The sequence below is a fragment of the Falco rusticolus genome, chromosome 7 (genome assembly GCF_015220075.1).
Source record: "Falco rusticolus isolate bFalRus1 chromosome 7, bFalRus1.pri, whole genome shotgun sequence".
NCBI classification, from domain to species: Eukaryota; Metazoa; Chordata; class Aves; order Falconiformes; family Falconidae; genus Falco; species Falco rusticolus.
The window spans coordinates 14338806-14361551 of NC_051193.1; the positions used below are offsets into that span (position 1 = coordinate 14338806).

The 22746-nt window shown below is 45.0% G+C and overlaps 1 protein-coding gene across 1 annotated transcript in view; it reads right to left on the minus strand.

Annotated features, from left to right (window-relative positions):
• PDE8A (phosphodiesterase 8A) overlaps positions 1 to 20270 on the minus strand; it is a 157350-nt gene extending 137080 nt beyond the window's left edge. Inside the window, exon 1 of the mRNA XM_037394512.1 lies at positions 19835 to 20270. Within this exon, the coding sequence (XP_037250409.1) occupies positions 19835 to 19900 (66 nt within the window). The 5' untranslated portion in view covers positions 19901 to 20270. The remainder of the gene's footprint in view (positions 1 to 19834) is intronic.
• Between the last annotated feature and the right edge of the window lie 2476 nt (positions 20271 to 22746).

The window sequence follows — 22746 nt, forward strand, 5'->3', positions numbered from 1 at the left end:
CACAACAAGTAAACCAATATGGACAAAACAATGGAAGATGTGTTCATCTCCTTGCACTCTTGGAAGTTCATTAGGCAAGCATCAGAGTCTTTGAGAAGGTCAGGATCATCCCATGCAAACGACATCTCTTCAGACCCCCAGGCGGACCACTTCCCTCTTGCTCAGCTGGTATAAACACCTAAAAATCACATCTTCCCTTTGACAGTCTTACGTACCAAAAGAAATAACCACTTTTTCAAAAAAAAAGCTCATAGTCCTGAGGACTTCAAAATCTGATCTAAAGTGATTATCTTTTTAAAAGGAAACTATGTTAGTAACTGTCCATTTCATAGATTCACATGGGAAAAGCTATGTAGCCTTTTGAGAGAGAGGGGTAAAGTGAGAAGAAAAAAAGGAAGGACATCTGCTACATAAGACACTTTCTAAAACACTTGAAATAACCCCACTACAAAATCTTTTTCCAAACACAGACATGCTTGTTTTCATCAGCAACAGCAGATCCCAGCATCATCAGTTTTCCACTGGGGAGAAACAGAGATACTCCAGAAAAATACTGCAAGTGATAACACTCTAAATTCAGCTTACCCACAGCAGGTTGAGTGTGTGCGCAGGCTTGTGCTGCAGTGCTGGCAGCTGTGTGGTACTCAGCTACTCAGCTGCTGCCGGTTATCCAGAGACTCCTTTAGGGCTGGCACAGGGCGTTATTCCCCACTCGCTGCACCCAGAGCTGCCACCTTTCTTGCTCACTTTTCACTTGGTGCCCCAACTAGCCCACACATCATGCACGGGTGGGCAAGCCTTGCTGGGGCCTCTGCCCTGGGTCGCTCTCCCCATCTAGGGGGGATTTCTAAGAAGCTTTGGGAGAGGGACACCATGACACATTCGCTGCCTTTTGCAGGTTTCCCCCCAAAATAGCAGCAGATTACCCTGAACTCATACCTGCCACTGACTGAGCACTGCAACATTCAGCTCTCTACCGAATGCCCCACAGAGATGGAGAGAGGGGAGACATAACAGGTCTCTTACACAGACAGTTCAGTGTCTAGGCAAAGCCCAGTCCCAATTTTCCCCCTGCCTTGGAGCAGCAGCAATGAAAGGATGCAGGGCAAGGCCCCATTGCCAAACAGTATTTGATTTTTAAACTGATTGCCCATTTACAAAAAAACCAAAACAAAACAACTCACCCCCCCAAAAAAACTGGAGGCATCTCACAGCTGAAACTATGTGTCCAGCTGTGAGGTATTTTACCTCACATGTAACAGATGATCAAAAAGAAAAACAAATTAAGAAAAAAGCAATATAGTAAACCCCATCCTTCATAGCATTTCTGTTCAAGTTTTAATTAATACTATAAGCTAAACAACAGGGGAAAGTTAGCATACAAGGGCTTTTTGGAACTGCTGTGCTTGGAGAGAAGCTGTAAGTGTACATGTGGCGTACAATACATCAATTTCTTTCACACAGACACTGGTTTTACCAAACAAACCAGAGAAATACAAACTTTTCCTGACTGGCAGTGCAAGTTGTTGCACATTTAAGACTGGAAAAAAGGCACTAACCTATAATGGTCGTTAGAGATATTCATCACTGTATGAATTACCTACAACATTAGAGACTCAGAAATCACTGACACACAGGATTAGGTAAGATCCTTTGATTGCATGTGCTTTGTAAAACACATTGTTGTTTATCCCTTTGCTGGCTAGCTGCGTTGGGTGTTCCTTACAGTGGTGAAGAAAGAAGTGAGACATCCCCAAAAGGTGACTCTCTGGGATACAAAGGACCCTAAAATACAGCCAGGGCTGCTGGAGCATCCTGGGCAGGTGCACTGGGAGGAGCTTACAGCTCCTCCTGAGCAGCACGGTGGCATCACCTCATGCAGCCCTTAATAGCTTGTTGATTCAAGCCTCAGTCACAGGCTTTTAGTGCTGGTCAAACAGGAGGCATTTTCTCACCGCAAGATTACTTTCCAAGAACCCCCAGACTTTCACACCTGCTGATTTCATATCTCCAATGCAGTGAGGTTAGTACCCAGAATCCCTCTTAAAGGTCTCCTTCGTGGTCACAACATGGCACTTAGGCAAACTAAGATAATTTTAAATCAGATTTGCTTTTCTTTATTTGGCCGTTTATTGTAGTTTTGCATTTTCATTAGCACAAAGAACTCCATTAGATCAGCCACCTGCACTTCTGTTCACTGCCTTTAGTTTCAGTTTCTTGTACATTAGCACAATGCTGCAAAATTAATCTTAACACAGCATTAGCCACATTTTTAAAAGCTTCCTGTTAGTCCTAAAGATTTTGCCTATTAGAGGAAGAGATGGATGTGCTAAATTCCCCAGAATTGTTTAGGGCAATCTACTAGGGATACAGTCTTGGAAACTACACTTCAATGTCATTGCAGGTGATAATACAGTTCAGCTATTTCTAAGCAAGCAGGCTGCTGTTAGATGTTGCTCTTCTGGTGTGTGGATGTCATTACAATCTCCAGCCCTCAGCAGAAGCATTCTTTGAACTCCCTTTCCTCTCTGTCAAACACTAATCATTTCTGCTTTATATTTTATGGACTTTTTGTGGATGCCGCTACTTCTTATTCAACAGTTGATCACAGGAAGACTCAGCTGGGCTGCAGGGCTCTACCACTCCAGTACCAAACAAAACAGTTTGCACGCTGTCACAGCGACTCTGGGGGACGCCTGAACACAACAAGCCATTCCAAAGCATGCTGAGTAACTCCTCACCCTGTGTCTCAGAAGTATTAGTCTATTTAACATAAATATATTGTAAGCATTTTCCCTCATGTACCTAGAATACCTTCCTGTCAGAGTATAAACTGCACGTACTTTGGCCATTTTCTCATCAGCTTAAAGCCAGCACCATACTTGTTAAAATGACAGTACATTTACTAATGCAAGCACTCTGAAAGATGTTTTGGGAAGTGAAACATAATTTTATCAGACTAAATTCACACTGCACAAACACTGGTCTTCAAATACAGTTGTTCCCTCTTCATTATTGAAATAAATTTGAGGTAGCTCCCATATTAAAACCTTCTTAAAAAAAAGATAGGAACTACCCCGCTCATCCTCCACTGGAGGAGACTGTGAACTTCTGATAAAAAGTTTACTTTTGTTGCTCTGCCAAGTGCTAGGCCCAGAACTTGGGACGATTAATAACAGGAATGGGCTGGAGACACGTGATTTAGTTAGCCTTGTTTGCAGTTCGGCTCCTTAGCAAGGTACAGCCTGACCTTAGGTGACTGTGGCTAAAAGGAGCAATTACGGAGCTCAGCAGTGGAAAAAAGGTAAAACAAAAACAGACAGACCGGAGCCATATAACTAAAAGAATTCAAAGTGTTCAGCTAAATTATGCACATCAGAATACACTGCATCCAAGCTTTGTTAACTGCTTCAGTGAAAAAAGAACTTAAGAGATTACAGAAACCTTGGCTTTCTTCTAGAACAGTTGCTATACTGCTTTCTTTTATCTCTTGAGCAGCAAATAAAAATAAGATTTATCTGAAGTTATATGGCCCTATCACAGACATACTGAAACACATCACAATTAGTTGATTTATGATTCTAATTCCTTACAGATGCAAAAATATAAATTGAGTGACTTGCCCTAAGTCACCTAGGAAGTGTTTGTCACTGCCTGGAAGTAAGGCTGCAATCTGAGCCCCTTCGCCACAGTATCCACCTTTTGAAACTCCAGTGGTTTCTGGGAAGTCATATATTCAAGATAGTTAATATAGCCAAGTAAAATTCCATATTCTTAAAGTACTTCTAACATAACCTATGATTCCGCAGGAAAGCTTTGCCTCTCCCAGAGTTAGCACATCTTGGTCAGCACCAGCAAAAACCCGCTTGGTGCCAGCCACGGGTTTGAACTGTCTAATGATCATCTGGAAGGCTTTAAACACAACAACTTTCTGACAGTTATTTAAGAGCTGATGGTCTTCTCTGACCATTCTCTGATGGTCAATTTATCCTGAAAATGCTAGTAACAGTCAAGTGAGACGACATTCAGCAGAGCAGGTTTGCCCCTAGAAAGGAATGTCTCCCAGCTGTGTTACAAATGGGAACCCCTGCAGAAAAGGAGCTGGGGAGACGTGCGGTGGGCTTACTCATTATCGGACTCGTATACGGGGAATAACATGACATTTCTAGGGAAGCTCAGAAACCCACAGAGAACCTCCCTGCAGCTGTACAAGGAACCAGTTCTCACCTCCATCTATTTTCTTAACTCTGCTGATTTAAAAGGCTTCCTAATTCTTGTTTGAGCATTGAACTGTTGGCATTTTCTGCATAACAATTGGATTCCTATTCAAGAAGGACTTCAAGAGCAGCACTTCTGGTGAGATGAGCAACAGGCACAGAGGTGTGCTGGCAGGGTCTCTCCCAGCCTGCTTATGGCTCACTGCAGCCAAATCGCCTGGAGTGCTCAGATGCTGGTACCCAGACAAGGAGCTCTGGGATCAGAAGCAACTCCACTGAAGCCATTGGAGATAATTTGGAGAACATTTCCTCTATGTGATGTCTTTCCAATGTTGTCTGTGGGCAGAGGAAAACACCAGAGACATGTCTCTGGGATATAGTCATCAAAACGCAGGCATCTTGGGACACTCACCAATGCCCGCTGCAAGCCACAGAACATAGGCCTGCCGCCTGCTGATCCGCTTTGGAGAAAATTGCTAGGGTTGAGGGAATTTATTTTGTTCTGTACTTCAAGGGCCTCCTGTGGCCAGACAGACGTGCCGGATGCAGCTGGAGCGCTCCCTCCCCTTCCTGGTGCAGAGTGCAGCCAGGAGGACCGAGCGGGCTGTCCGACGCTTGGGATGGCTCGCTGCACTGCCCTGGACACAGCGTTCAGGGGGACAATCCCCAACCCTGCCACATCCTGGCCAGCCAGTCAGGGAACTGCTGGGTGGCATCCACAGCCATCAACCCCCCTTAATTCTTCCCACTTACAGCAGCGATTCAGTCCTCTTTTAAAGTGTGTTTCATGAGTATTGAGCTGTATGAGTTTAAAATTGGGCTTAGCTAGCCAGGGTGGATGGACCCTGACAAAGAGCTTTTAAGCCTCCTCTGTGTAAACACCTGGTATTTTAGGGGAACACGTTAGAACATGACAACAGCTTCTTGCACTGGTACAACAGGTTACGAATTGTAATTCTCCGCAAAGACAATAGATTCATGTAACCACAAAATTTAACACATTTATAAGAAGATTCAGTGTTACCTACAAGGACACGGCAATGCTGTGTATTAGCTGGGGCTGGGAGCCCGATTTCACCGGTGCATGGCCACCTTCTCACATAACCGGCTGCAGCGGAGGTCAGCTCATTCCTCTCGGCTACCCGTGCTGTCTCAGTCAGACAGGCGAGTACTGTGACCCGATCAAGCCCATCAAGCACTGATGGCAAACAGGAGATACGAGGCAAAGGGCTTCCATATAAGGGGAGAAAGGAGTCAGGAGTGTTTAGATGAAAAAGCAGAATCAAAAGGAAAATCTTGTAGCACAACTAACTCTCATCCACACAGCCTGCACAGTGCCACCTTTGGCCCGTTACCCCACAGTATAATAACAAAGCTAGATTTAAAAAGACAATTAAAAGGAAACCATGCTATCTGGACAGGACATCTCCTCTGCAGAGCACTTATGATTAACCTTTGGAAACCCCAATAATTTATCACTGAAGTAAGAGGTACAGTGAAACCCCAAGGAGCATTCACATGAACTAGGAGTAGCCTCTGGCAGATGTACTGGCTACATTTAGGCATTCAAGCTATGTACATTAGGTGATCAGTGTCTGCATATAGTGATTTTTGAAATATAGGTTGCAACTTAAACAAAAAGGCAAATCCTATAACATGATGTTTGAATGCCCATTGGAGTATGCCCTGAGACAGCTCTGTGAACCTCACCACAGTTAGTCCAGTTTTAGGGAGTCCGTTAGTAAATTGGACAGGCAAGGTTATGGAACAGAGTAGTGTATGAGCTTGGGATCTCTCTGCAGAAAACATGAGCTTTTTTTTACTGTAAATAATGCAATGCTTGTCCGAGCAGTGGCTTACTGCAGAGCACTGTCTCGTTAGCTCACCTCTGGCCATGACAGGTAGTTGTCACTTGCATGGAAATGAAAACAGAAGTTGATGAACTAATTAATTCACTCAGTGTTTAAAAATCTCTCCTTCCTATCCCTCCCCTTCGCATGACTCCTAAGTAAACTATGTAGAAAGGGGTCTGATTCCCCTGTGTCTCTGGCTTTGATACATACACAGTGCTCCCTCTTCACATGGTTATCTTTGATGTAAAGCCACTGTGTGCTGGCTACTAACTCTATCTGAATCCATTATAGGCACCCCTTGTATAATATGCACCTTGCTTTAGCGTGCAAGACATTTGGTTCCCAAAAACACGATAGGATGGCTAGAGCAACCACTAACCAGACATGCTGGAATGCCTGAAAGTGTCCAAGATTAGTCATTTGGCGGCAATCCTGGGGAACTGTAGTTTTACATATCCCACTCTGGACAGAAAGGTTTAGTGCTTGGGGCCTTCTGGCAGGCCTGAACCCGACTCCTTCCCTCACAGCACACAGCGTAGCTTAGATCAGCCATGACTACAGCAGCTAGAGACGGGATGCAATTGCCATGAAAACCTGGATCATTCACTTTGTCAAATCTGTCTCCAGCATATTCTTTTCTTCACCCAAAAAAGAAACGCAAAATAAAACAAACCCTTTCCTATGCTTGGCCTTGATATTTATTTCTTCTGAATAATTTCAGCTTCTGTGTTTGTCAACTGAAAGCAAAATGCATGTGTCACATATGCATTGATCAGAAATCTGGTGGATGTTTGTATATTATACAAGAGATCAAAGGTTGGAGAAATTTCATTCTGATTTGAGGTATCAACAAAACAAGGCAACAAAACAAGGTTACTGAAGAGCAGCACATGTGCTTGCCAGCTACACACACCAAGGCAAATGCAAGTTTGCATTTAGGTGCTGCAGAGCTGGCCAGACTGCGAAGCAGCAACACTTCTTTGGTCACTGAAGTTCAATGCAGGACTTGCACGGACACATAAGAATGTGGCATGCACCTCACTGCACTTTTAACAGGAGATCCAGTCACCTACATGTAATGTAGCCTATTTCTTATACCACAGCCACACCAGGCAAGAGAACACAGATGCCTGTGCCGTTGCTTTGAGCAAGCCAGCACATCCAAACCATCAGCCAAGCGCTGCACAGAGACAGCTCAGGAATAACTCACGAGCAGCACAGCTGGAGCAGCGTGGCCTGGCCTCTAGGCAGAGTGTGCCTGACTCTCAAAAGGGCTGGTTTGCTTGAGCTTAGTGCTGGGCTGAGACAGAATTAGTCCCACTGGTTCAGGAGCTGGCATCCTCACCGTGAGACCACGGACCTGGGTATCATGCTGTTGTGTGTGGCTGCCACGGCCTCAGCATTTCTGCTCAGAGCTGCAGAAACTAAACCAGTTAAAACACGCAGAAACTGGCAGCTGTCTTTGTGTCTTTCACATATTAAGCTGCAGAACTGGTGCCAAGTACTCCCGCACTCAGGACTGCACAGATGATATTGCTCCTTCAATGTATGACATTCATGGAGCATTCCAACGGCGAAAGAAACCAGCAGAACCAAATGGATGAATGGAAAAACGAATTGCTTCAAGTTGATTTAGAGGAGATATTTAGTCATGCATGGGAAGGAAAAAAGAGAATAGGTGACCAAAATAGAATGAAGCAATTGGAAACAGCTGATGTTTGATGAGAAGTAAGATATTTTCTGGGGTGAGAAATTTAAAAGCCTTGAGTGTTTTGAAAGGTGAATTATGCATGACTTTTTAATCCTTGAAATGGTGCCAGGTTATCCAGAATCCACTCCAGAAAGTTTTCCGAAACAGTTTATTCTAGAACTAAGCCAAAACCTTCAGCCAACTCTGGAAAATCTTATTTAGAGTCAGACTAACATTATGTGAGCTCATGTAAATGCTGGAAAATTGCTCCAGCTGAAAGCATGAGGGAATAGTTTTGTAAAGAAACCCCTGAGTTTTAGCCCAGTTTTATGATGTGCAGTAAGAAAAGGCAGAAAAGGAAATTAAAATCCTTGATAGAAGGAAGAAAGAAAAAAAAAAAAGGAGGGCTGAGCTGCATTTTCTGACAGAGCCATTATTGTCTTTCCATTTCACAAAGAGTGGACAAGTTTCATGCTGTACTGGAAGCAAGCGTAAAGGTTTCCTTTACATGAGCTTTACATTCACACACTTAGCATACAGATGTGGAAGACAGCTCCTCAGTCCTGTCCACAGCACCTCATGACAACAAAAGTAACAAACCCAATTTTATTGCTCCAGCCAGTGTCCAAATCACACCAATCATCATTAAAAATCTCTGCCAAAATGGCAGCTCTGCACATTCACCCCCAGCTGGTAAGAATGCAGGTGCCAAACCCCACAGGCACATGGGTGACCCTGTCGTGGGCACCAACAAATTACTTTCCCAACACAACCTTTTATTAGGCTTTGTGTAAACTTCAGGGGACATCCAGGTCTGAAGCATCCTAGCCATTCATTTTTCTGGGTCATCAGCTGCTCTTTATGTGATATCAGTCCTTCTTCTGGGCCCTCCCCTCCCCCCCCCCCCCCCTTTTTTTTTTTAAACCTGGCCAAAAAAAGTTAGTGGATAAATGACAGATACTACTTTGTCCTTTTAGTAAATCATTGGCAGACATGGATCAGCATTTTGAGATGTTAAGAACATGGTTTAGTGGTGGACTTGGCAGTGTTGGGTTTACGGTTGGACTCGATGATCTTAAAGGTCTTTTTCAACCTAAATGGTTCTATGATTCTATGTATGGGCATAGGTAGGAAGCCAACCAGACAGTATATTACTAATTTTCATAACAAGTACTGATGTTTTGCTCCCATGAGTGTCCACATCTTTTTAAGTCACAAGTAAGAAGTGTGCTGTAATAAGCAAACATGAAGTCAGACACTTGTAGGCTATATAAACTATGTAGAAGAAGAACAGAGGAGCTCTGTGAAATCCATGACATATGGGAAACACTACGTATATGGAGTCTGAAGACACTGCCAGCCTCGCAGAAAGGACATAGATATCCCAAACAGAAGCCTAAGAGAATAAAAAAATCAGTAAGTATTAAGCTGACCCCCAAAATACAATTTGTGAGGTACCAGGTCTGTTTGGAAATTCAAGCCAAATTTGCGAAATTATTGTGAATACAGACAAAAATTCAAAACAGAAATGTATAGCATACCCAAACATGCTTTGAGCAGAGGGGTTGGACTACATGATCTCCAGAGGTCGCTTCCAACCTCAACTATTCTATGATTCTCTGAAATGTTTTGCTTTGGTATTTTCTAAATGAAATGGTTTGGGTTTGATTTTTTCCTTTTCCAGAATGAAAGGGGACAAAAATATACAGCTTATAAAGCAACATGAGGCATTCTGTTTGGGACTGGATAAAAACAATTTGCAAAATTTAAGAATTGTCCTCCTAAACCCTGTCAATTTTCTCCAAAGGAACCTCTGCTTTTAGTTTCATTAGACTTCTGCTTATTTTTTATATTTGAGAGGGAGGGATCAGAGAGCAAACAAAAAAACTTACCATTCATCCAGCTCTGCTCCCGGCCCCTATTTTCTTACTCACAGGGGGAAAACTGCAAAGCTGATAAGCCCTTTCAGATGTACCCCAGTTTCTGCAGGGCTGAAGGTGCAAAGCAGGCGTCTCTGCAGCCAACAATAACAAACACTAATGCCAACTTTGTGTGTTTCCATGGCCATGATGCCCCAGAGACCTCCTCTTTCATCCACATGCTCCTCCCCGCCAAAGCCACCTCGTCACCATCTCTCTGAGGTTGGGGAAGGAGGGACAGTTCAGATACACCCATTTCCCAATAGATTTTGTTTCAAGGGGAAAGAAGAAGCACACACAAAAAAAATATTAAAAAAAAGAAAAAGAAAAAAGAAGAGGTGTTTCTGCTTTTTCATTCTTCCGCCACCTTCCTTGTTTCTCCAGATCTATTTACCCATCCTGTGTGGTTACTGGTAGAAGAGAAACTGTTCAGAAGAGAGCAGAGAGAAGTAGCAGAAGGAGCACCGCTGCACAACCAGCCACCACCAGGATCAAGCTAGCGTCCCCAGGGCCATACGGGCAAAGCAGAGCAATATTTTCCTATAAACACTAAACCCACTTGCAGTTAAGCCTTGTGCTTGGGCTGGTGTGGGAGCACACGACGCCAACGGATCAGCTACACCTGACTGACTCCAGTCCATTTCCATTTGGGTTGCTGACAGCTTTGGCCGACTGCACGCTCATGGCCAGCGCTGCAAAAGGTGCTGCAGAGGTTGGTGGGACCGACAGGAGGTTGGAAGGGCACCCCCAGGAACATCCCGGGGGGCAGAGGGAAGCGAGGTCTGAGCGCCTGCAGGCTTTGTGGCGGCCAGGTGCTCTCTCCATGCCGCCCGCCCGTCTACGTTCCAGGCACATTCGTTAGCCTGCTGTGCCTGGGACCCTGGCGGGGTGACCTCATGGTGCACAGCAGACCTGCTCAACTATAAAACTGCTCTTGCCGAGGTAGGCTGGGCCCAGGGGACAATCTACCTGTTTTAAGACTAAGAATCTTGGAGTTATCTGCTAAACAAACCTCTGATTCCTCTTAGTATATCAGTCTCTGATAGAGCTGGTCAAAATGTTCCCATCCAGCAAACTTTTCCTGAAGAAAAATTATTAAGGCTTTTACTACTCTTATTAAGAAAATGCTCATCCTGACAGTTAAAAGAAGTACATTTCAAAATCCCCAATTCTTTTCAGTTGTTAGTTGCTTGGTTGGTTGCAGGCTTTTTTCTTAACTCCATCATCCCACTCTCCTCACCTTCCCTTTGCTCCTGTCAGGAGCAAAAAGGAAAAGCAAGGCACACAGGGTGCAACAGAGCCCACAAAGTCACCTTCTGTACCCAAAACAAGCTGTTCCTGGTACTGCAGCACATTACTGTGCCACTAGAGAGAAGCTGTTTTGCTGTGCGTTCTGCCAGAGGTCCTTATCGTAGTCATGCAGGAATCAGCCCATTCAACCCAGAGGCTACATTCACTAGTTTCCTTCTGGCCCACCTCGTCTGCAAGGAAAAGCAAGCCAGGGTCTGGCTGAGAAGAGGTATCTGGACAACTGCTTTCCCTTGACTATGTGGTCAACTCAAATCCTCTGTGCGCCCTATCTGTTTTAAGGAATAAATGGTTAGGCCTGTGATCCGTACCTGCTGCAAGCTATGGGAGTTGATTTGCAGCCTAATTCCCAGGACAGGGCTTGTGCATGCATCAGGGGAAAATGCCAACCCCTATCACACTCAGACGGCGGCTGCTGGTAAAATACCACTGCCATGCATTTGTGCAACACCGCCGTTTCACCTCTTTTTATAAGAAAAAATCACAGACCTCTGCTGCAAACACGAAGGAGCTTCACTGCACCTAAGAGGGTGGTCGGGGTTGGTACAAATGGGGGAACAGGCAAGGAGTAAGAAAAATGCCAGCCTTAGGGAGGGGAGGCAGTGGAGCTCAGCTCATCATATTAGCACTTGTTTGCTCACACAGCAACACTTCACTACAAAGAAAACCAAATCTCCATTATAATCTCACATATTTGGACTAGGCTCCTGCATATTAATTCCTATTGATTGACACGTGGAACAGCACACTTTGATCATCTTGTTAATCAGGTATTCTTGCAGCAATATGTGATGCAGTTTAAATAAGCCAGGTTAAGTCCTTGTGTACACAACGAAGCTATTATAAGAAAAGGCAACGAGGAAACTACTTTTTGCAAGAAGTAACCAGAGATTGAGTGCCTTATATGCTTTGGAAAAATTAATTTCATTTACATCATTTTTCATTACTTTCTTCTTAGCATGACATGGTGCTGTCCCCCAGGCTGTGACCGGTTTGGCTTGAAAGTCAAGATTTTGCAAGCCGGACTAGTGAAACCCCCTGAGGCTCTAAGCTTGCAGGGAACTCAGTGCCTTCGTTTTGTGGGGGCATCTCCTGTGTATAGTGTGTTTCGGTCATTCAAAATACTGCCCAGTCTTGAGGCTATTGCTTAGATGCACGGCAGTTCTTGGCAGACAGGACTGCTGAGTTACCACGGCCCTGTAGCACGCTTCGGAGGAAAAGGTCCTTCCTCCCCAAGGTGCCAGGAGACCTCAGCACTGCCACGGGTGAAGAGCACTGCTGGCAGACAAGGCTGCCCAGCCCCAGATAGGCACCTCACTGCACAGCTGACCCTGTTGCCCAACCTCCCAACAGAATTACATTTGCAAAAGCATCTGATTTGCAGAAATACTGACCAGTCCCAGCTCCTACTGATACCAGCAGGGACTACAAGCACTGGGATACTGAAAAATCCAAGCAGTATCAGCAGCCTGTGCCTCCCTCTCCCTCATTTTCGAGTGTGGCTCAGCCTGTTAGAGACCATAACTGAGTCTTTACGAAGCCTTGGATGGGTTTTACATCAAAACAAAGCTAAGAATGAACATGCATGATTACACCAGGACAATAGCCTAAACTTAACAATCCCTTCCTGTAATTGTCTGAGGCAGCCTGTAGAATGAAGAATAATCTCATGATAAATCCTTGCTGGTCATTTACCATCATTAATCTATACTGTCAGAACGAATTAGTTGCAGAGGAGCATGTTAATTACAATGCAGATGACACTCTAGCTTTAATTATCATGACCTCAAAGTAAACAGTGTCAGTTAATAGACCTCAATTACCATAAATGGTTGTTGGAGAAAAGTGCTATTCGGCTGACGGCACTGACGTCCAGCGTGCAGGGTCTGCAGTTACAATGCTGGCATTATATCATTACTTTTCCAAATTGCTCTCTATTTCCACCCACATTAGTCAGGTCTACAGGACACTTTTTCCACTGCCTATGACATGCCTTAAATTAGGGGTGACCAATTTTGTCAATATGTAGCAACCTAGCTTTATTTATAGAACACTTCAGATTAAACAGCAAAAGTTCTCAGTGTCCTTTTATGCCTTTTCATTTTGCATTTAACAGCTACTTATTCATTTTACTTACCAACTAGAGCTATGTTTTTATAGCTTGTGGTTCCCATTTCAATATTATTTTATGCCATTTCATGGAGGGCTAGGATTATGGAATAAACCTAAACACCTGGACAGTTTGTAAGGCACTGAGAGAGCAGCTAGCAGTGTTGCGAAGGCCCCCAGATCCCATCAGAGAAATGTAGCCCTTTTGTTATCATAGGACCTGAGACAAAAACTCTCAAGCCCCATCAGATTCCTCCTGAGATTCCCGATGTGAATCCCAGCAGGCGGGGTGGCCGCTTGCTCTGGCTGTTACCGGCATTAGGCTACTGTGGAGGAGAAGAGGAGGCTCACGCAGCCTGGAGACAGCACAGCAGGAAGAAACGCTTCAGTGCCGAAGCTATCAAAGCGTTGGAGTGGGCTGCCCAGCAAGGCTGCGGGCTCTCCAGCAGCAGAGGCTTTAAGAAGTCGGGGTATCCACTGCAGAGCCCAGGGCTCACATAACCTCTGGGGTGATGGGCGTCACTCCAGTGTGTTTCCCACTGTTCGATATACCTTGTGAAAAAACACCCACAATTTCCCCCGAAACTGGCGCGCAAAATGCAAAAGCCTGAGAAGATATAAGCAGCCTGTGAAATGTCCTGCTTTCCTCTCTCAAGGAGAGCAAACCAAGGAAATAAGGAGTTACAGAAATAAACCAATAAAGTAAAATTAAGGTGGGGAATTTAATCACTCAGGAGATGGGAAATTCAAGGCTATGGTACCCATGGCAACTACTATTTGTCCACAGCGTATGGAACATTAACCTTAACTCCATATGCGGAAACATAAAAAAATTATGGGACATATCACGTATGAACGCATATTTCATGCAGAGGGTACTCTGCGAGGGCTACTGTGGAAACAATAATTAAATTTCCTAACTGCAATGCAGGTAGGTTCATGCACAAGCTGCTCTTCTGAGACACAAGCTAACGTCAGACAAAGCTCCCAGCTCGTCCCCACAGTTCAGGCAGGGAAGATTCAAGGTCTCCTTTTGGCCGTAGTGTCATGTCCTGCCTTATAAGCTTCTGGCTGCTTTTCAGATTTTGTTTTGAAAATTGCCATCTGTTGATTCAGGGAATGTTGTGATGTTTCTTTCAATTGTTGGGTCAACAAGAATTCTGCATTTCTTGTGTGTTTTCCTTTTAAGCAACTAAAGCAACATTCATTGTTCAAAAAGGCAGAAGTCTGGTTCCTGCTGGGTGATCAGTTTATTCGAATGTGAGAACCAGATCATTGCTGAGTTAGACAGCAAACAAGTTATCAAAACCTGAGACAGGTCTGCGTGTGTCTTGAGCTGAATTTTAACCCAGGGCTGGGTGCTGAGGAGTGAAAAAGAGCTAAAACCAAAGCCAGTCAGATAGACAGCCCTGTGGGTGGAACTGTTGTCCTTAAAGTTTCAATTTTTATGTGATCTTGGACAGTTGCTGACTGGTATATCTATTTTTGCTAAAATTCTGCAGACAAGAATTTATGAATATAGAAACCAATGGCAGAAATATAACAGCTGAGAAGACTAATTGCAGTTGGGGGAGGGGGGCTACTTACAGAAGAATTGGTTTAATAAAAATTAACTTCTGTCTTTTGCCACCACCATGGGACACGGAAGCAGGCAGTCTGGTTGTGACCTCTCCCCCAGCATGACTTTGGAGGTGGCACATGCTATCTCCTCCCAGGGCCAGGGGCAGGCTGGGGGGAGGCAGAGACACCTCGTGCCACGGCCCACAGGGGAAGGAGGTGTCTGTCTGCTGGGGCTTCGCTGCTCCGCCGCGCAGCCCTGCACAGCCCTGCACAGCCCTGCCGCACAGCCCTGCCGCACAGCCCTGCCGCACGCCTTCTCGGGGTGAAAGCACTTGGCTTTAAGCAGAAATAGGCCTGAGCAGGGATCTCAGGCCCTGGTGCCTTAGGAAAAACCTGTGTCACAGGCAGCATGCCAGGTACCAGTGCTTGTAGGCAGCCAAACCCAGCGCCCAGCATCCCCCACACCGAATTTTTCAGGAGGAGCGGGGCCTGACTCTAACCCAGCCCAACACTCTTAATAAAGCAAGTTAACACATCCACAGCACCAACCAGCGTAGCTCAGGTCTGACCTCTGTCACCACTGCATGGGCTGACAGGATGAGGCCAAAATCCAGCCATGTGCACGGAGGGACTGATGGCATCAACAGAGCAGCAGCACGCTCCGGGGCAGGCTCAGGCGCCTCTGTGCCGTGGGGTGGTGGGTGCCTTCGCAGCCCCCCATCCCCGCTCGGTGCCTCGCCGCGCAGTAGGTTTGGGCAGCTCGGTGTGACCGCAGCTGGGGGGCTGTTTGCTCAGGTGGGGCTCCCTGCAGAGGCAAGGAGAGGAGCAGTGTGAAACATAATAAAACTCTCCTCCTGAGCAGCAGTATCCTTGTACAGTACTGTGCCAGAGGGCTTCCATCCAGTAGTTTTGCACATATTTTACCGAGTCAAGGCCACATTTATCTAGCAGCGATTCAAAGCGAGGAGATCTCCCACTGTGGAGAAGATTGGTGTTTCTTTCACCTGCACTTCAAAATAAGAGTGCTCACATGAACTCCCTCGGCCAGAAAACCACCCCACGGCTGCCCCAGACCACGGGCGACGGGCAAAGCCAAGCTGAAGGCACGGCTGAGACAGGCAGCCCAAGTACAATCTGTGCAGCCTGGCTCCCACCACCTGGAGATGTGTGAGCAGGAAGCAGCGGTGCTTCTCCATGGCTGACTTACAGGTCAGGCTTGCCTGGGGGGCCCGCACCATGCCATGTGGGCCACCCCTTACCCAGGCACATGCTGGCCCACGTTTTGCCCACCCTTGTCCTCCTTGCTGAAGTCTCTGAAAATCCTCAGTGTCAGCTCTGAAACAGAGGCTGATGGCCCCACACCAGCAACAGTCGGCTCACAGGCCTGGAACCCCCCACAGGACCATAAAAATCAGAAAGAAAGCATTTTACATGAAGGGAAAAATGTTTAAGGTAGCCTTAAACTTTGCAAGAACACATTGCAAGGAGACGCAAGAGGGGTGTCCCAGTCAGACCAGCTGATTAAGAGACGTGTTGTAACCCCAGCATCCTTCACAAGACATCAGACTCCAGGGAAGGGGAGGACTGCCAACAGCAGTGCTGCCCTTTGCTCCTAGAGGCACAGGCACTCTCACACTGCAGGGTTTGCCATTGCTCGTACAAATCCCAGACCAGGCTCGCAAGGGGCTGGTCTGCAATTACCGATGTCGTTTCCAGAGAGCTGCTCATAACCTTGGACTTTTCTCACTGTAAGCATCTTAAAAATGAGCTATTCCTCATCAGGGAGAAATCAGGATTTGATACTGCACAGCAACGAACAGTTAAACAAGCCAAATCTTGAAAAGTAGCTCTGCGTATGTTTTCACAGAAGTCATGGCAGGTTCAGGAACTAATCTGGCCAGACACCACCACAATATCCGTATGTTAACCTGAGTTAAGGCAGGTTTGAACACTGCTGAAAAATCCCACCCTGCAAATTATTTCCATTTCTGAATCTCTGACCTGCTGTTTATGGAAAGGGAAAGAAGTGCAGTGATGAGGTAAATGTGTTTATGAATGCATTACTGTTGCCCTTCTACTCTAACAGCTTATAGTAATGACTTTACCACCCATATTTATTGCTAATCAAGATCAGCACTGGAGGGAGAAGGAACAGTTTTTGCCATGAAGTCTGTGCTAAGTCAAGACACTGTTTTTAACTCATCACATGGAAGGCATAGCCCAGGCAGACTTAACCGCAGACTGTTCATGGCTAGAAGTATCCCTTTTCTAGGAGTTTGCTCTTATTTCTTACAAGTGCTTACATTTTACGTGGCGCATCTGCAGAGCAGCAAGCACAGCCTGAGCTGCAGCAGAGCAGGCAGAGCCCAAGTGTTCAGCAGTCTCCACTCAACTCCCATTTGAAGGGTTTCCTCAAAAGCAGCACAAGCTACCATGCCAGCTAACCTTTCCAGCCTGCAGCTACAGAGCAAAGCGTAGCTGTGGACCTGTGTCAAAGGTACATTTGTTAACACATTTCCCCCCGAGTGCTAATTAACATTTACATCAAGTACTATGAGAGCAAAAAAGCTTCACACAAACACAGGGCAGGGAGGCAAATTCTCCCTGCCTCCCCCGCCCGATGCAGTGTACTGTTTGCCCTTCAGGAGCTGGTGAAAATCCAGTTTGTTTTGTAATCTTCAGTTCTCTAAAATCAGATATTTCTGCAAGTTAATAACTAACTAGCTTCGTTTTATTTAAAAACCTACAAGTGCATTTAAAATTCTATGAAAGCAAGGCCTTGCTGGCGCTGGTGCCAGCCAGCCCGCCTGCACGTCTCTGTGCTGAGTCACAGCACGAGCGCTCCCCAGTCTCCTTACAGAAAATGACGATATTTTGTGATTTTATAATAAACACAAATAAAAAGGACATCAACACACTTTCACTTGCATCTCGAAACAAGATTGAACCTCCTTAAACTAAACACTAAGACAAGGAACACAAACACAAACATTTGTAGCTGGATCTTCAATTGCCACATTTTGGGATGCCAACAAAGGGGTTCTAATGAGCAACATTTGTACCCACAATAAGATGCAAAATTATTTGCAAACACAAATTTGCACTTGAAAAAAATGTGAAGGCAGTTGCTGAACGGCTGGTTAATGAGCTATTATCAATATTATTTCTCAATATTTTTTTGAGAAAAATATGCTATCACATTGAAGTAAAATTGTTAAGACTGCAATCAATGTAACTAAAATTTGAAAAAATCTTCTAGGTTTTTCCCAGGGGAGAAGTTTTTTTCAGTTTTAAAAGGAAAAACTAGAAAATCCCAGGTTTACAGAAGGAAAACCATATTCTATAAGCCATGAAACAGTGGTATGTAAAGCTTCACCAATTCTGTGAACTGTTAGGCCACGAGAGAGTGCATATTATTATTCGATATATTCTCTCCTGCCACAACCATGCATCCTGTCCAGGCTCCCATGAACTCAATGCTTGGTGTCTAAATAAGTGCCAATATCCTTGAAACAAGGCACACTTGCAGATGTAGAAAAAATTGACTGAGCAAGGGGTACAGCTGCACACTACTTCCAGAAATCAGTTTCTAACTCTCCGCCTCCACAGAAATCAGGATCCGAGATGAGTAATATATACTATGAAAACACAGACGTTTTGATCGCAACTGGTCTAGAGTTCTGTGAATGTATTTTGTTATTGTTGCCCACTTGCCAAATATTTGGGGTGAATAATTTTCAGCCTCAATGTTTACAAACTGCTCTCATTGTTTCATCCCTTTTTACTTTTTTTGGGGGGTTTTGTTTGAGTGTTGCTTTCTTCTGCCTTTTAACTGACTATCCAACTCTGTAAACAGTAAAAATAGCAAACAGAAAATGCAAGAGTGATGCATATTTTTGTTGGAGATACTCAAGTGAAGGACCCTAAGCACTAGTGAGAACAACTGGCTGGGCAGTACTGTGGGAGATGGCAACAGGAGATCAATGCTGAGCAGATGTTCCAACAGGACAAGGTGATTTTTTCTTTGGCTTGACCAGCTCTTGAAACCAAACATGTTTTCATTAGATACACACATTTCTGTGTATTTTTTAACAAGTGGGAAACTTATTTTGCAGATTGCCAGTTTCCTAAGTTCTCTGTCTTAATTTCCAGTAACACCTATCAAGAAAAGGCAATTCCGAGCTAAAATCTAAACTGGCACATTCCTGACATGATCTCCCAGAGACTTTCTCCAAAGCATGAATGTCTGGACTGAAATCCTGGCACAGCAGAGGCAATAGCAAAACTTCCACCAGTCCACTCCAAAATTTGTGAAGACAAAAAAGCCCCACTATTTTTTGAGAAACCAAAATGGAAGTAGAAAGCCCAGCTCCCAAAACCCTAATAATTTAATTTCATATAACAGGATGAGAATAATATAAACATGCTAACCTGTCCAAATTGGAAATCTTTCAAATTTCAAGCACAGGAAACAACAAGTTTTTTTTTCAGACAGGATGTCAGAGTTGCCCCTGTGGTTATATGTGAACTGAGGACAATGTTGTTACATGAGATCAAATTACAGACACAAGCAAACAGAAAACAATCTGCCAACGTCACTGTCACTGTTCGGTATTTGACAAGAAGCACAGCTGACCCATTAGGAAGGTTAAATGCTCTCCAGTGAGCTCTGGGAGAATACGAGGAGTTTGCTGTTGGACATCGAGTTCCATGCAGTTAAGTTGTCAATTTGTTTGCCCAAGTTAATGCTTATCTTACCCTATGCTTGCTGTGGTTGTACTAAACACGTTTGACCTGCAAATCTTAAAGCAGTAGCTTTGCTAAAATTATAAGAAGTTTCTGGATTTTCCAAGTGCCTAAGAAAACTATTTTGGTAGTTTCCACAGCACAGAAACCTGTAGTTACTCAGGTATTTGAAACTGCCAGTGAGGTGGATGACAGTCGCTTAACCACACACATTACCATTTGATTTCTATTTCTAATGTTTAGCACAACCTTGCTCTGAGGAATTTCTGAAGTTGTTTACAAAGGCTGATGCAGAGGTTGCGTTCAGTCTGGTCCAAGGGCAATGGGTTACTGAAGTCACTTGTAAACACCAGAAAGAGGTAACATTTTCTGTAAATGGGAGGGGGGAGACGGGGGATGGGGACGACACGGGCAGGGGGAGGAAGTCCTCACCTTGCACCAAGGACCATTAGAGACAGGGATGGCTTCCAAAATATCTGCTCCTTCATTTTCTTCCATGACTGGTTAGTTGCAAAACTTTGGTTTCCAAGGAAAAACATTAAATCACCCTCCGGGTAAAACCAAACCAAACCATGCAGCCTCTAGTATCCCAGTTTGTGAAAGCCTTGCAGAAAGCCACGCGTCAGTTTTATGGTCACTGGTCTAATCCAAGGTTGCAGATCCCGCTTCCTCGCTGGATTTCACAGAGCCTGACCTTTCTTTTAAGCCTTGATAGCTCATCTTGTCAGTCATTTATCTCTCTCAGACCTTCCTTGCAGATCCAGGTTTTCACATAACAAATAGCAAAACTTTACAGCTTCCCGGGCACTGTAGGAGCACGGACACTGAACCTCTGATCATCAGGAGAAGCGTGACAACAGAGTGCAATGTGTAGCCACACCTCTCTGCTGCCGGAGCTGGCCTAGACCATAAAATCAGAAGCAAGGTCACCCAGCAACCAACCGTTCCATGTCGCTACAGTAATAAAGCCAACTTACATTCAACTTATTGCTTGGGTGGATAAATATTGTTATTAGATGAAAGAAACTCGGAGAAGACGGCAGGGGGCTGGCAGAGCTGAGATACGTTCATTTTGATACATACAAAGCTCTTAGCACACACGTGTGGGCCACATACAAACCCACAAAGTTCTGTTTGTAAATCCCTTCGGGACCCCTCCACACGTCTCCCCAAGGCTGAGCAGACCCTGTTGGGACCCCCACGCACATCTCCCCAAGGCTGAGCAGACCCTGTTGGGACCCCCACGCACATCTCCCCAAGGCTGAGCAGATCTGTGTGGCCTAGCAGGCTGGGTGGGTCACCCCTGCAGCACACACCGTGAGCTCCCATCCAGGGGACAGCCAGACATCCACTTGCCACATGCTAAGCTTAAAAAAGCTCCAGTCTCAAAAGTCTACATAAAATGGGGATGAATTTACAAAATAGCCCTCAGTTCCCTGCCAGAGCTGGCAAAAATCAGGCTATACCATAAGGCTGCCTACAGCAGCTTTCTCAAGCAAATGGATTATTTTTCTCAGGGTGTGGAGCAACCACGTACCTAAAGAAGTCAATTTAGGCAGCGACGTTTCTCTCTAAACACACTGCATGTGTTACAGAGAGGGGCTACAATAAATATAAATAAAAGCAAGTAACAAAAGATCATTCCTCTTTGTTCTCTTTACACTGCATATCAGGCAGTGCCATTGCAGATAGCTGGTGCCCTAAAATTTCAAAACTGACTGTGATCTCTGGCATCTATTTAAGACGCACGTGGCTTCATTTTCAGTGCAGCCACTTGGCCCACTTGGGAGAGGTGTCTCTTTAAGGATCCCCAACACAGAGGAGTCCAGGGTCACTGGTTACTCTGGAAAAGTAAGGCCACTTTTTCCTCTCTCTAATATGCAACCTTTATTGCTGAACAATTCTTCCTAAATACCTATATGGCAGGAGACAAGTTTGGTTTTTTTATTGTTTGGTGGCAACTGTGCAGAAAGATTAAAGTTAATGTTGTCAAAATGTATTTTAATCAAATATTCATATTGGCAGCATCATTAAAAATTAGCAGTACAGGGATCTGATTTTCAGACCCCTTTCTGCCCCTACAGCACAAAGTGCCTAACTGATTTCCTCAAGATCACATGCTCAATTATATAGTCATCTTTTCATTAATCAGACTGGATTTCTCTGCAGTTTAATTAAAATTGGTCTTTAAGGAGTTTGAGATTACATTTTACAAAACCACCAGTAACTAGAAGTGAGTTCTGTGTAGGTTATGACATGAATAGTTACAGGACAGCAAATGCTGTGAGTTGTGTATATCCAACTGCGAGCAGTGTCTGCATTGTTGATTACATATTTATTTCAAAGAAGTGAAGTCAAATGTGACAAACCAAACAGGCACGAAACACAAGGGCGTAGATGTCTCTTTATGAAGAGACAGCGAGGCAAAGGATAGGAGTGCAGATTTGGAAACCAGCAACCTAGGCTGTCTTTGCCATTGATTCTGTGATTTTGAGAGGTAAATCAAAAGCTCTGTGCCTCGCTTTCCCTGCCTGTGCTGCAAGACCAGCAATACTCAGCACCGCTGCCTCGCAAGAACAGCTGGCTGGCACTGAAGGTATTCACTATCTTCATCAAACTTGCATCTCTGTCTGCTGATGTGTAGACTCCTTCTCTCATTTGTCCTCGCAAAGCCAAGGAAAAGAAAAGCTGACATCCCTCCAGGGTGTAGGAACATGTGTAACACCATCCCAACCTTTTCCCGCTAGCCAACACACAAGCCTATGGTGTTTGAGGTCCCAGGCACACAGTCATTCCGCTATGCATAGCTGAGCAAGTTTTGCCTGTTTTGAAATAATTTGAGGCACACAGGAACTCACTATTCAAACCAGTGGATAACCAGCTGAGCTACTCCCATCCCAGCTGGAAGATTCTGCTACACACAGGCTGCCGCTACAAATATTCATTAAGTTTAAGTCTCAGTGTCTGTGATTTCATATGCCCAGGTTATTTTCTGAAAGCCGAAGAGCTTTCAGAGCAGAGAACCCCATGGTCCCCCAGGCGCCAGTCCTGGCTCGGTGCTGCGGGCGTGCTCCACGGGGCTGCCGAGGCCAGCCCTGCCTGCCCGGCTGGGAGCTGGCTAACCTCAGGCAGGGGGTAAGGCAGGGGACACGGTGGGGGAACTATACCAGTCTTTGCCCCAGTTATTCGCAGGGGCTGTTTATTACAGTCGTTCGAAGGACTCTGTTTTCCACCATTCCTGTCACTCTTTGGGGCAAAAATCTCTGATCGCTAACTGCCTGCTGGATTTTAAGAGAGGGCCTGCCTGAAATATCAAATTTCTTTGCTTTTTGTTTTTTTTCTCT